Source organism: Salmo salar, chromosome ssa06 (genome assembly GCF_905237065.1).
Source record: "Salmo salar chromosome ssa06, Ssal_v3.1, whole genome shotgun sequence".
Lineage (NCBI taxonomy): Eukaryota > Metazoa > Chordata > Actinopteri > Salmoniformes > Salmonidae > Salmo > Salmo salar.
In genome coordinates, this window is record NC_059447.1 from 81,699,863 (window position 1) to 81,714,622 (window position 14,760).

The window sequence follows — 14,760 nt, forward strand, 5'->3', positions numbered from 1 at the left end:
CCAGATATTATGGTTAAGTCTCAAAAGGCACCCTATTCCCTATATAGTGCACTACCTTTGGGAGATGGTTCATAGGGCTCCTGTTGATACCTGGAGTGTTGACACTTCGTACTGTAAAGGATAAGAAATGTAACACTGAGAGTGATTGTCTATTTACTTTGGTCCAAGTGTGGACACTCCTTAATGACATTGTGTTTGAACTATTTCATAAAATCTCTGAATTGGCTTGGCACACATCTATTTTGTTTGAGTCCAAACTCCTGTCCTATTCTGTCTGAGTACGCAGACCAGTTGTAGAGTTATCTACTTCCTACAGTATCGGGACTTTGGATGGGGACTTTGGACAGAGTCATCTACTTCCTACAGTATGGGGACTTTGGATGGGGACTTTGGACAGAGTCATCTACTTCCTACAGTATGGGGACTTTGGATGGGGACTTTGGACAGAGTTATCTACTTCCTACAGTATGGGGACTTTGGACAGAGTTATCTACTTCCTACAGTATGGGGACTTTGGACAGAGTTATCTACTTCCTACAGTATGGGGACTTTGGACAGAGTTATCTACTTCCTACAGTATCGGGACTTTGGACAGAGTTATCTACTTCATAGAGTATCGGGACTTTGGACAGAGTTATCTACTTCCTACAGTATCGGGACTTTGGACAGAGTTATCTACTTCCTACAGTATGGGGACTTTGGACAGGAGGACAGGAGCTGAGACATAACGGGAGGAGGGGAGGAGGAGAGCAAGAGGAGAAGGGAAGGTAGGACTTTAGAGGTGAGTCGGTCTATCCTGCTAAACACATCAGGGGTCCTGTAGGTTGGGGAGATGTTCACATAGGGGCCCATTTTACATGACTTCACAGAGGCTGCATGGATTCTGCCCTGATTATATCGACGCTATGAAAGCCCACCTATGGAATGTAAAAAACACTGTACAGTTCTGTCTTTTTACCAGCAATTGGTGCACTTTCCCCAGTGGTTTAGGACCCATTGACAAAATGACTTGTCTTTTATTGGTTGCAATGAGATCAAACTATTTCAGTTCCTCTACTTTTTCTTATCCTGAAATCATATTAACCCTTGATTGGAATAAAACTGGAAAGGCTATTGACTCATTTAGTTGTAATAATCTGTGAGTATTTGCACCTGTTTACCACTTGTAATGCACTTTGTCCCAGTACTACACACTCTGTGAGTGTGTGTATTACGTAAGGCGGGTGCTGTAAAAGACATATGAAATAGCTCAAAGTTGAAAGCAGAGCGCTGTTTATAAGGAGTAGTGTGCCAATGATTGTCTACTCCTATCTATGCCAAACAATGTTAAAGGGTGACTGCACTTCCTGATATGTCCTTGTTTTAGATTTGGATCATTAAGAAATGCCAGCGGCCATGATTGTATTGAAACGCGAGTTGGTTTCGGGGTGTGGTTTGATGTGGATGTCACGTGTGTGTGTTTGCAGGTGGGAAGAGTTATCCAAATCATTTTGCCAATTAACTTCAGCCGGCTGGTGTATGGGGACTTTGGACAGGAGGACAGGAGCTGAGACATAACGGGAGGAGGGGAGGAGGAGAGCAAGAGGAGAAGGGGAGGTAGGACTTTAGAGGTGAGTCGGTCTATCCTGCTAAACTCATCAGGGCTCCGTAGTACATTTTGACAGTAGAATAAATGTTTCTGACTCATATCGATGACACCTAGGCTGTTTTCTAAATTAGACAGTTAAGCTTTAAAATTGTCATGCTGTGTATGAGATTATAACAGAGGAGGAGGCAGAGAGAGTGTGTGGAGGAGGAGAGAGAGTGTATGGAGGAGGAGAGAGGGTGTATGGAGGAGGAGAGAGTGTATGGAGGAGGAGAGAGGGTGTATGGAGGAGGAGAGAGGGTGTATGGAGGAGGAGAGAGAGTGTGTGGAGGAGGAGAGGGTGTGTGGAGGAGGAGAGAGGGTGTATGGGGAGGAGAGACAGTGTATGGAGGAGGAGAGAGGGTGTATGGAGGAGGAGAGGGTGTATGGAGGAGGAGAGAGTGTGTGGAGGAGGAGAGGTGTATGGAGGAGAGGGTGTACTGGGGAGGAGAGAGGTTGTATGGGGGAGGAGAGAGGGTGTATGTCTTTCTTTCCATGTGTATGTACTGTATGTCTGTGTACAACTTCCTTTTTACCATTTGGCAAATCCCAAATCCCCTTCCTGAAATGTAGTTATTGACAGGTCTTGACTGGGGTCAAGGGGCTGAAGGGAGTTGTGGTGGTGGAAGCATGGTGGGAACTAAGGCTTCTATCCCACTCTCTGTTATTGGAACCAGGCCTCAGCCATCTCCTGGAGAGGAGCTGCCTACATGAGCCCACATCCTATGATGCCTCCCCCCAAACCCTTTATACAGCCTCCCCAAACCCTTTATACAGCCCCCAAACCCTCTACACAGCCCCCCAAACCCTCTACACAGCCCCCCAAACCCTTTATACAGCCTCCCCAAACCCTTTATACAGCCCCCAAACCCTCTACACAGCCCCCCAAACCCTCTACACAGCCCCGCAAACCCTCTACACGCAAACCCTCTACACAGCCCCGCAAACCCTCTACACAGCCCCGCAAACCCTTACACAGCCCCCCAAACCCTCTACACAGCCCCCCAAACCCTCTACACAGCCCCCCAAACCCTCTACACAGCCTCCCCAAACCCTCTACACAGCCTCCCCAAACCCTCTACACAGCCCCCCAAACCCTCTACACAGCCCCCCCAAACCCTCTACACAGCCTCCCCAAACCCTCTACACAGCCCCCCAAACCCTCTACACAGCCTCCCCAAACCCTCTACACAGCCTCCCCAAACCCTCTACACAGCCCCCCAAACCCTCTACACAGCCCCCCAAACCCTCTACACAGCCCCGCAAACCCTCTACACAGCCTCCCCAAACCCTCTACACAGCCCCCCAAACCCTCTACACAGCCCTGCAAACCCTCTACACAGCCTCCCCAAACCCTCTACACAGCCTCCCCAAACCCTCTACACAGCCCCCCAAACCCTTACACAGCCCCCCAAACCCTTACACAGCCCCCCAAACCCTCTACACAGCCCTGCAAACCCTCTACACAGCCCCGCAAACTCTCTACACAGCCCCCCAAACCCTCTACACAGCCCCCCAAACTCTCTACACAGCCCCCCAAACCCTCTACACAGCCACCCAAACCCTCTACACAGCCCCCCAAACCCTCTACACAGCCCCCCAAACCCTCTACACAGCCCCCCCAAACCCTCTACACAGCCCCGCAAACCCTTACACAGCCCCCCAAACCCTCTACACAGCCCCCCAAACCCTTACACAGCCCCCCAAACCCTCTACACAGCCTCCCCAAACCCCCCAAACCCTCTACGCAGCCCCCAAACCCTTACACAGCCCCCCAAACCCTTACACAGCACCCCAAACCCTCTACACAGCCCCCCAAACCCTCTACACAGCCCCCCAAACCCTTACACAGCCCCCCAAACCCTCTACACAGCCTCCCCAAACCCTTTATACAGCCCCCCAAACCCTCTACACAGCCCCCCAAACCCTCTACACAGCCTCCCCAAATTCTCAACACAGTCTCCCTAAACTAGCTCCACCCTCCCACCTGGAACCCCACACTCCTTCCCCTTATCCCCTACTCCTCTCATCTCCTCTTCCTTCCCCAGTCAGAACTACAAAGCCATGCAACCCGAAGCCTATGGCCTAGTGTTTCACTTCGGGCCTGTCTGTGACGGGAAGCCACATGAGAGAGAGACACTGTCAGGGAGAGCAGAGAGAGGCACTTATGGCTGTAAGAGAATCTCCCTCTCTCTGTTCCTTTATTCCCCCACTGGAAATAAGAGAATGAGAGGTTTCCAGCCACATGTTTATATACTCAACCCCCTGGTTCTCCTCATCTCTCTCTCTTTATCTCTCCCTCCATCTCTCTCTCTCCCTCTCTCTCACTCTCTCTTTATATCTCCCTCTCTCTCTCTTTATCTCTCCCTCCCTCCCTCTCTCTCCCCTCTCCCTCTCTCTAACTCTCTTTGTATCTCTCTCTCTCTCCCGCTCTCTCTCAATTCAATTCAATTCAAGGGGCTTTATTGGCATGGGAAACATATGTTAACATTGCTAAAGCAAGTGAGGTAGATAATATACAAAAGTGAAATAAACAATACAAATGAACAGTAAACATTACACTCACAGAAGTTTCAAAAGAATAAAGACATTACAAATGTCATATTACGTATATATACAGTGTCGTAACGACGTACAAATGGTTAAAGTACAAAAGGGAAAATAAATAAGCATAAATATGGGTTGTATTTAGAATGCTGTTTGTTCTTCACTGGTTTACCTTTTCTTGTGGCAACAGGTCACAAATCTTGCTGCAGTGATGGCACACTGTGGTATTTCACCCAGTAGATATGGGAGTTTATCAAAATTGGGTTTGTTTTAGAATTCTTTGTGGATCTGTGTAATCTGAGGGAAATATGTGTCTCTTGTATGGTCATACATTGGGCAGGAGGTTAGGAAGTGCAGCTCAGTTTCCACCTCATTTTGTGGGCAGTGTGCACATAGCCTGTCTTCTCTTGAGAGCCAGGTCTGCCTACAGCAGCCTTTCTCAATAGCAAGGCTATGCTCAGTGAGTCTGTACGTAGTCAAAGCTTTCCTTAAGTTTGGGTCAGTCACAGTGGTCAGGTATTCTGCCACTGTGTACTCTCTGTTTAGGGCCAAATAGCATTCTAGTTTGCTCTGTTTTTTGTTAATTCTTTCCAATGTGTCAAGTAATTATCTTTTTATTTTCTCATGATTTGGTTGGGTCTAACTGTGTTGCTGTCCTGGGACTCTGTGGGGTGTGTTTGTAAACAGAGCCCCAGGACCAGTTTGCTTAGGGGACTCTTCTCCAGGTTCATCTCTCTGTTGGTGATGGCTTTGTTATGGAAGGTTTGGGAATCGCTTCCTTTTAGGTGGTTGTAGAATTTAACGGCTCTTTTCTGGATTTTGATAATTAGCGGGTATCGGCCTAATTCTGCTCTGCATGCATTATTTGGTGTTCTACATTGTACACTAAGGATATTTTTGCAGAATTCTGCATGCAGAGGCTCAATTTGGTGTTTGTCCCATTTTGTGAATTCTTGGTTGGTGAGCAGATCCCAGACCTCACAACCATAAAGGGCAATGGGTTCTATAACTGATTCAAGTATTTTTTAGCCAGATCCTAATTGATATGTTGAATTTTATGTTCCTTTTGATGGCATAGAATGCCCTTCTTGCCTTGTCTCTCAGATCGTTCACAGCTTTGTGGAAGTTACCTGTGGCGCTGATGTTTAGGCCAAGGTATGTATAGTTTTTTGTGTGCTCTAGGGCAATGGTGTCTAGACGGAATTTGTGGTCCTGGTGACTGGACCTTTTTTGGAACACCATTACTTTGATCTTACTAAGATTTACTGTCAGGGCCCAGGTCTGACAGAATCTGTGCAGAATATCTAGGTGCTGCTGTAGGCCCTCCTTGGTTGGTGACAGAAGCAACAGATCATCAGCAAACAGTAGACATTTGACTTCAGATTCTACTAGGGTGAGGCCGGGTGCTGCAGACTTATCTAGTGCCTGCGCCAATTCGTAGATATATATGTTGATGAGGGTGGGGCTTAAGCTGCATCCCTGTCTCACCCCACGGCCCTGTGGGAAGACATTTGTGTGTTTTTTGCTTATTTTAACCGCACACTTGTTGTTTCTTGTTTGTTTGTGGATTTTATAATGTCGTATGTTTTTCCCCCAACACCATTTTCCATCAATTTCTATAGCAGACCCTCATGCCAAATTGAGTCGAAGGCTTTTTTGAAATCAACAAAGCATGAGAAGTCTTTGCCTTTGTTTTGGTTTGTTTGTTTGTCAATTAGGGTGTGCAGGGTGAATATGTGGTCTGTTGTACGGTAATTTGGTAAAAAGCGAATTTGATATTTGCTCAGTACATTGTTTTCACTGAGGAAATGTACGAGTCTGCTGTTAATGATAATGCATAAGATTTTCCCAAGGTTGCTGTTGACGCATATCCCACGGTAGTTATTGGGGTCAAATTTGTCTCCACTTTTGTGGATTGGGGTGATCAGTCCTTGGTTCCAAATACTGGGGAAGATGCCAGAGCTAAGGATGATGTTAAAGAGTTTTAGTATAGCCAATTGGAATTTGTTGTCTATATATTTGATCATTTCATTGAGGATACCATCAACACCACAGGCCTTTTTTGGGTTGGAGGGTTTTTATTTTGTCCTGTAATTCATTCAAGGTAATTGGAGAATCCAGTGAGTTCTGGTCGTCTTTAATAGTTGATTCTAAGATTTGTATTTGATCATGTAAACATCCCAACACAAGACAGTATACATGGGTGAAGGTTTTTGGGGCTAGGGTGAGTGCAGCCCGACAGCCCGATCGTTTTTATATGTCCAGGAATCGGAGCAATAGGCTGTTGGGTGCTACCATTCTCCCGGTGGGTTTTTCGGATCACCACATAACCATGGCTTGGCTGTCTATTTCATCAGGGCCTCGGCATGCATCCTATTGGAAGTTTAATGTAAAGCTCTTACAAGATGCCACTTTTTGCTCAGGTTTCCAGACTTTTTGGGAAAGGTGGGGGCAGAGAAGAGAGGAGTATGAGTCTCTGAATTAATGGTGGGATGTGGGGAAAGTCCAAATTCAGCTTTTCTGTCAACAGTATACAGCTCTCTCATCCTCAGAGGCTAGGAGAGTATTGGGGCAACTAGAGCGTTGTATTAGCGAGATGGAGGTACAGATGGTGGGGCAAGGCAATGTAGGTCTCCAGGCTAATTTAGCTGAATTACGTAGGGACCTGGGCAGTTTTTTCCAAGTTAAAGCAAAGGGAGCACTTGTAAGAGCTAGATTCTCCATGCTCAAGGAGATGGATGCTCCCAGCTCCTCCTTCTTTGGTTTGGAAAGACAAGGCGGTGAAGCCAAGGGTATGCATCGTCTACGGCTGACTGATGGGCGGGTGACCTCTGTGGTGGGGGAGATTTTCACAAAGGTTTTTGACCTTTGTGAAGATGTTGTATGCTGGGGCGTCATGATGGGAGGGGGACTCAGTAGGACAGTCTGGGTGAGACGGGGCATTAGACAAGGATGCCCTCTATCGGGGCAGTTATATACACTAGCTGTTGAGCCTTTTTTGGGCCTGCTACACAGGAGACTGCAGGGAGTGTGCTGAACAGGCATGGGTGTGGAGACAGGCATAGCAGTGTCAGTGTATGCAGATTACATGTCTGTGATGGTCAGGATATGCAGGCACTAGAGACCAGTCTGAAGGTGTACGAGGGAGCTTCGTCAGCTAAGGTAAACTGGGGCAAGAGCAAAGCTCTGTTATGTGGGGCATGGGGGGATAGGGCCCCTCTGTTTCCAGGGGTTTTACAGTGGGGTTGTGAAGGGCTTAAAATATTGGGGGTGTACCTGGGCTCGGAGAGGTGGGTCAGGAAGAACTGGGAGGGGCTGTCACAGGTAGTGGTGTCAAGACTGGCCAGGTGGAGGTGGCTCCTGTCCCTCCTGTCCCTCTCACATAGAGGGAGGGTGCTGATAATCAACAACCTGGTGGCATCTTCCTTGTGCATAAACTGTCTGTCCTCAACACCCCCGCCGGTCTGCTCGCAAACCTGCAAAGCAAGCTGGTGGACTTTTTCTGGTCTGGCCATCACTGGTTGAGGGCGGCAGTGTTGTACATGACCGTCCACGAAGGAGGACAGGGCCTGGTGGAACTGGAGAGCAGGGTGGCTGTATTCCGACTAAAGGTGGTGTAGAGACTGCTGTACCATACTGATGTTGGCTTGAGGGAACCAGCATTCGCGCTGCTGAGGAGAGCTGGCAAATTAGGGTTGGACCGGCAGCTTTTCCTCATGAAGCTGGAGAGGCTGAGTACAGCAGGTCTTTCAGAGTTTTACTCTGCAGTGCTGAGGGCCTGGAAGCTGCCACAGCCCAGGCCCACACGAGAAGGGGGTGTGGAGCCTGGGCTGTGGGAGGAGCCTATCTTCCACAATCCAGCCATCCCTTTGAGATCGGTTCAGTCAGCCAACCTGCAGACGCAACTGATGGCAGCGGGTTTACAAAGGCTGGGTGACCTGCGACTGCTGGGAAAGGAGGGGTGGAAAACCCCAGAAGTCCTGGCACAACAAACAGGGATAACGTCTCTTAGGCTGCTGGAGAGATTCCTTGAGGAGGTCCAGGTGGCACTGTCTGAGCCGGTAAAGGGGGGGGGGGTGTTTGAGCGGCCACAAGGGGAGGGCCCACCAATGTTTCTGCCACTGCAGGTGACGCCAGAGACTGGAGACTGGCAAGGGGGTCTGGAGGACTTGTTAGATTTTAACACTTCGAGCCTGGGGGAGTTTGAAGGGTTGGGAGGTAAAGCCCTCTACAACCTCTGCGTTAAGGTTAGGAACATTAGGAGACTAACAGGAGCAAGGGCACATCAGTGGCAGGGGGTATGTGGGGTGGAGAGTATGGTGAGTTTTAGATGGAGGGGGCTCTACAAACCCCCAGTACCAAAGAGGTCAGGGGACCTCCAGTGGAGGGTTCTTCATGGAGCCCTGGCCACTAACAGCTGGTTGGCACGGGTTGAACCGGGAATCAGACAGGGGTGTCCTTTCTGTGTTATGAGAGAAACTGTGCATCATGTGTTTTCTGTGTGCACCAGGTTAATTCCATTAATGTCTCTGTTGGAATGTCTGTGTGAGAGGTTGGGGGTGGTTTTTACTGTTGGGGTGTTTATAATGGAATACAGGTATTCAAATAAGGAGAAGGCCAAATGTGTTTTGTTGAATTTTCTGTTTGCTCAGGCAAAGTTGGCTATTTGGATAACAAGGAGGAACAGGGTCAAAGGTGGGGGGATAACAGACCCTTTACTATTATCTAATGGGATGGTCTCTGTGTGCTTTAGGGTAGAATTTGAGTTCTATAAAATGATAAAAAGTGTGGAGATGTTTCAGGAGATATGGTGTGTTGGGGGGGCTGTCTGTATAGCTGGGGAAGATGTTTTAGATATACGGTTGTAGAAGTGGTGAGGTTTTTTGGTTATTGTGATGTGTGGTGTTGTTTTGTATCGTGTGGAAGAGGGAAAGGTGAGTATGGTACATGTATGCAGTACAGGATATATTTTGGTGTTTTATTTTAGGGGGGGGGGTGAGGTTTTAATGAAATGAGGATGTTTCATTAAAGAAAGACAAAGTCTCTCTCTCTCTCCCTCCCTCCCTCCCTTTTTCTTTATCTCTCCCTCCCTCCCCCATCTCTTTCTCTCTCCTCTCTCTCTCTTTCTCTCTCATCTCTCCCTCCATCTCTCCCTCTCTCTTTATATCTCTCTCTAACTCTCTTTGTATCTCTCTCTCTCTCTCTCTCTCTCTCACACTCCCCCATCTCTCTCTCTTTCTCTCTGTATCTCTCTCTCTGTATCACTCTCTCTCTCTGTATCTCTCTCTAACTCTCTTTGTATCCCTCCCTCCATCTCTCTCTCCACCATCTCCCCCCCCCTCTCTCTCGCTCGCTGATGAAAACCAACCACGTCAACTCCAGTAAGGCTCACAAACTCTATATCTCGATCCCCCTCCTCATTGGACCACAGCCCTACTTATAACATCCTGAATTCCAAGTGGGCTGCATATGTTTTCCGTTTGGAGAAACAAGTGGAGTTAGACTGATCTATTACTGTCTGTATGACTTTAGACCACAACATTAATAAAATACCATATACAATACATCATAAACAAGGTTGTCTGTTTGACTTTAGACAGCTGAAAAAGACCACAATATTAATAAAATACCATATACAATACATCATAAACAAGGTTGTCTGTTTGACTTTAGACAGCTGAAAATAACATGGCATTCATTAAAATTCTCTTCAAGGTTCTGGTTCTGGTTCTGGGGGTTATTAAAACGCTTTCCTGTGTAACGACTTCTCTCTGGCTCTGCGGGATTAAATTGTATCCTGGGAATGTGGTGAATGACACACACATACACACACAAATGACAGTCTTTCTTGTCCCCTCCCTCCTCCTTGTCTCTGATTACTGCTGGCCACTTGGCTCTGCTGTGGCCTGCTTGTTAATTGGTCCGTTTTCGGTTGGATCTTGGAGAGGCTCCAGAGCGTGTTATGTGTCTGCAGTTAAATGCTGGCCCACAGAGAGGAGGCTTGTGTGGGGAGGGCCCACTGTGTGTGCAGGGGGAGGGGGTTGTGTCTGTGTCATGGGGGGATTGTGTGTGTGTGTGTGTGTGTGTGTGTGTGTGTGTGTGTGTGTGTGTGTGTGTGTGTGTGTGTGTGTGTGTGTGTGTGTGTGTGTGTGTGTGTTTTGTATGAAACGAGAGAAAAAGGAAAGAAAATAGAGAAGATTCACGGTTATCACGGCTCCTATTCAGACCACCACACGGTGGTCACAGCTCCTCATCAGACCACCGCACGGTGGTCACAGCTCCTCATCAGACCACCGCACGGTGGTCACAGCTCCTCATCAGACCACCACACGGTGGTCACAGCTCCTATTCAGACCACCTCATGGTGGTCACAGCTCCTCATCAGACCACCACACGGTGGTCACAGCTCCTATTCAGACCACCTCATGGTGGTCACAGCTCCTCATCAGACCACCACACGGTGGTCACAGCTCCTATTCAGACCACCACACGGTGGTCACAGCTCCTATTCAGACCACCTCATGGTGGTCACAGCTCCTCATCAGACCACCACATGGTGGTCACAGCTCCTATTCAGACCACCACACGGTGGTCACAGCTCCTATTCAGACCACCTCATGGTGGTCACAGCTCCTATTCAGACCACCGCATGGTGGTCACAGCTCCTATTCAGACCACCGCATGGTGGTCACAGCTCCTCATCAGACCACGACATGGTGGTCACAGCTCCTCATCAGACCACCACATGGTGGTCACAGCTCCTCATCAGCACAGCTCCTATTCAGACCACCGCACGGTTGTCAAGGCTCCTCGTCAGACCACCGTAAAGTTGTCATGGCTCCTCGTCAGACCACCGCACGGTTGTCAAGGCTCCTCGTCAGACCACCGCACGGTTGTCAAGGCTCCTTGTCAGACCACCGTAAAGTTGTCATGGCTCCTCGTCAGACCACCGCACGGTTGTCAAGGCTCCTCGTCAGACCACCGTAAAATTGTCATGACTCCTCGTCAGACCACCATAAAGTTGTCATGGCTCCTCGTCAGACCACCGTAAAGTTGTCATGGCTCCTCGTCAGACCACCGCACGGTTGTCAAGGCTCCTCGTCAGACCACCGCATGGTTGTCAAGGCTCCTCGTCAGACCACCGCACGGTTGTCAAGGCTCCTTGTCAGACCACCGTAAAGTTGTCATGGCTCCTCGTCAGACCACCGCACGGTTGTCATGGCTCCTCGTCAGACCACCGCACGGTTGTCAAGGCTCCTCGTCAGACCACCGCACAGTTGTCAAGGCTCCTCGTCAGACCACCGCACGGTTGTCAAGGCTCCTCGTCAGACCACCGCACGGTTGTCAAGGCTCCTCGTCAGACCACCGTAAAGTTGTCATGGCTCCTCGTCAGACCACCGTAAAGTTGTCATGACTCCTCGTCAGACCACCATAAAGTTGTCATGGCTCCTCGTCAGACCACCGTAAAGTTGTCATGGCTCCTCGTCAGACCACCGCATGGTTGTCAAGGCTCCTCGTCAGACCACCGCACGGTTGTCAAGGCTCCTCGTCAGACCACCGCACGGTTGTCAAGGCTCCTTGTCAGACCACCGTAAAGTTGTCATGGCTCCTCGTCAGACCACCGCACGGTTGTCATGGCTCCTCGTCAGACCACCGCACGGTTGTCAAGGCTCCTCGTCAGACCACCGCACGGTTGTCAAGGCTCCTCGTCAGACCACCGCACGGTTGTCAAGGCTCCTCGTCAGACCACCGCACGGATGTCAAGGCTCCTCGTCAGACCATCGCACGGTTGTCATGGCTCCTCGTCAGACCACCATAAAGTTGTCATGGCTCCTCGTCAGACCACCGTAAAGTTGTCATGGCTCCTCGTCAGACCACCGTAAAGTTGTCATGGCTCCTCGTCAGACCACCGTAAAGTTGTCATGGCTTCTCGTCAGACCACCGTAAAGTTGTCATGGCTCCTCGTCAGACCACCGTAAAGTTGCCATGGCTCCTCGTCAGACCACCGTAAAGTTGTCATGGCTCCTCGTCAGACCACCATAAAGTTGTCAAGGCTCCTCGTCAGACCACCGTAACGTTGTCATGGCTCCTCGTCAGACCACTGCACTCCACACATCTCAGTTAGAATCAATGGAATCAACATTTGGAATTGTTCATGTCAAAACCTGTGGAGTAGCTGTTCACTAACGCCTTCCCTGTGGCTCAGTTGGTAGAGCATGGTGTTTGCAACGCCAGGGTTGTGCGTTCGGGTTCCCACAGGGGGCCAGTACAAAAAAAAATGCATGAAATGAAATGTATGAAATGTATGCATTCACTACTGTAAGTCGCTCTGGATAACAGCGTCTGCTAAATTACTAAAATGTAAATGTAACTTGTAAAACCTGTGGAGTAGCTGCTCACTAACTTGTAAAACCTGTGGAGTAGCTGCTCACTAACTTGTAAAACCTGTGGAGTAGCTGCTCACTAACTTGTAAAACCTGTGGAGTAGCTGCTCACTTACTTGTAAAACCTGTGGAGTAGCTGCTCACTTACTTGTAAAACCTGTGGAGTAGCTGCTCACTTACTTGTAAAACCTGTGGAGTAGCTGCTCACTAACTTGTAAATAATTGTCTTCACAAGCGTCCATGAGAAAGCATACAGTCAGTCATAGAAAGGGTGTTTCTCTGTTCAGGCCATTTTCTACTGAACATAAGAGAAAGTGATGGAAACAGGGTTGGGTTGTACTGTTGTATTAGCTGTCTACTCTGGCAGTGCTCCCAATCCTGACTCATGGTATTGCTAATTGGAACCAAATCACCTGTAAGTCCAGTTCTGTTTCTCCAACTGGTACCGGCCCAAGAAAAGGTTTACTATGGCTTCACCTCTTCCATCCAAAACATTGACCTGCAGTTATTAAATGTCTTCCCTGGCTTTGTGTGTCTCTTCCCCTGTCATTAGTTGAATCCCTGGACGATGTCGGGCTCCATGGAGCTGTCTCACCCCCTCATGTGGAAACCATCGAGGCCCAGGTCAGAGACACGGGACTGGGCTTGGACAGGAACACTGCTTCCTCGGGAACACGGTTTGGATCGGGCTCTGTGTGTGTGTGTGTGTGTGTGTATGTGTGTGCGTGCGTGCGTGTGTGTGTGTGTGTGTGTGCGTGTGTGTATCCATGTGTATTGGCACGCTTTGTCTCCAGGGCAGGGTCTGTCTCAGTCTCAGGACTCACTGATGGGCCCGTTTCATTGACAGGAAACTCCCCCACATTCCCTCTTTTCCCTCTTCCCACTACAACTGGCCGTTTGGGAACGACAGCTGATTCCGGGAAACAGGCTCGTTGCACCGTCAAAAGTTTATGATTAGGAACTCAAACACTATGTAATGTTACAGTGTGCTCACTGCTCTCTGGGGGATGAAACTGTGGCCTTTTGTTTGCAGCTTACAGTAGAAATACAGACAGACAGGCTGTGATTTGTGATGCAGTTAGATGTGGATCAATGCCTAAGGCAATGTTCCACTTTCCTACATCTCTCCAGACCTGACAACCCTGTCTGCCTCTCACTAGCATCCTAGTAAAATCTGAGTTGAGTATTGAATCTATGGCTCCTGAGTGGTGCAGTGGTCTAAGGCATTGCATCTCAGTGCAGGAGGTGTCACTACAGTCCCTGGTTCGAATGCAGGCTGTATGACATCCGGCTGTGATTTTCCCAGGTCTGACCGTCATTGTAAATAAGAATTTGTTCTTAACTGACTTGCCTATTTAAATAAAGCATATGGCACAGCAACTACAGTATGACATGAACATGACTGTAAATCCAGACATGTTTCTACCCATTTGAAATGTAAACAAAAGCCCAGTTCACTGTCTAAAAAGTACAATGATTTGACAAAAGAGCTGCTGTGCGATCTGACGTCAAATGCCATGAAGAGGAAGGATATAAATAACGCAACAGAAATTGAAACAGGATGTATCCAGATAGTGTATATTGTGCATTATGCTGGGTAGTTAGTTTCCCCATGCTTCATTAACTTGGCAGTTGTTTTCATGAAAAGAAACCTAGGCACAGGCAGAAGATGTGAGCAAAGAAAATGTCGAACTGGCAGAAACCAGGCCGCAAAAACAACAAAACTCTCAAAGGGGAACAACGTCAGGAGTTGATTTACTGTAAAACATACAGCAGCTGTTCAAATCGAATGTGTGTAAAAAGATAGGGCCTGGAGTTTTTCCCGCCCATGTGGCCTGGTCAAGATCATACTAAGACCTAGTTACAGGCTACCGGTACATTTAGGGCCCAGAGTTTTCCGTCTCATTGCTCAGGTCACATGGCCTGGAAAAAACCCTGGCCCCAATCCTAGAGACTGACAGTTAATGATCTCTAGAAGTCCCGTCCTAATGGGCCCGTATTCCTAAAGCATCTCAGTGTAGGGCTGCTGAACTAAGGGTGGCAGGTAGCCTAGCAGTTGAAAGCGTTGGGCCAGTAACCGAAAGATCGCTGGTTTGAATCCCCTAGCTAACTAGGTGAAACATCTGTCAATGTGCCCTTGAGCAAGGCACTTAACCCTAATTGCTCCTGTAAGTCGCTCTGGATAAAAGTGTCTGCTAAAATCTA

At 48.6% G+C, this 14,760-nt stretch overlaps 1 protein-coding gene across 1 annotated transcript; it reads left to right on the plus strand.

The window, feature by feature from the left end:
• Positions 1–2,352: 2,352 nt before the first annotated feature.
• LOC106608149 (proline-rich extensin-like protein EPR1) lies at positions 2,353–3,597 on the plus strand. The gene has a single exon (XM_014205910.2). The coding sequence runs from the start codon at positions 2,353–2,355 to the stop codon at positions 3,595–3,597; it is 1,245 nt and encodes a 414-aa protein (XP_014061385.2).
• The last annotated feature ends 11,163 nt before the right edge of the window (positions 3,598–14,760 follow it).

Coding starts and splice junctions, on each gene's coding strand:
- LOC106608149 (XM_014205910.2), top strand. CDS start 2,353: ATGCCTCCCCCCAAACCCTTTATACAGCCTCCCCAAACCCTTTATACA.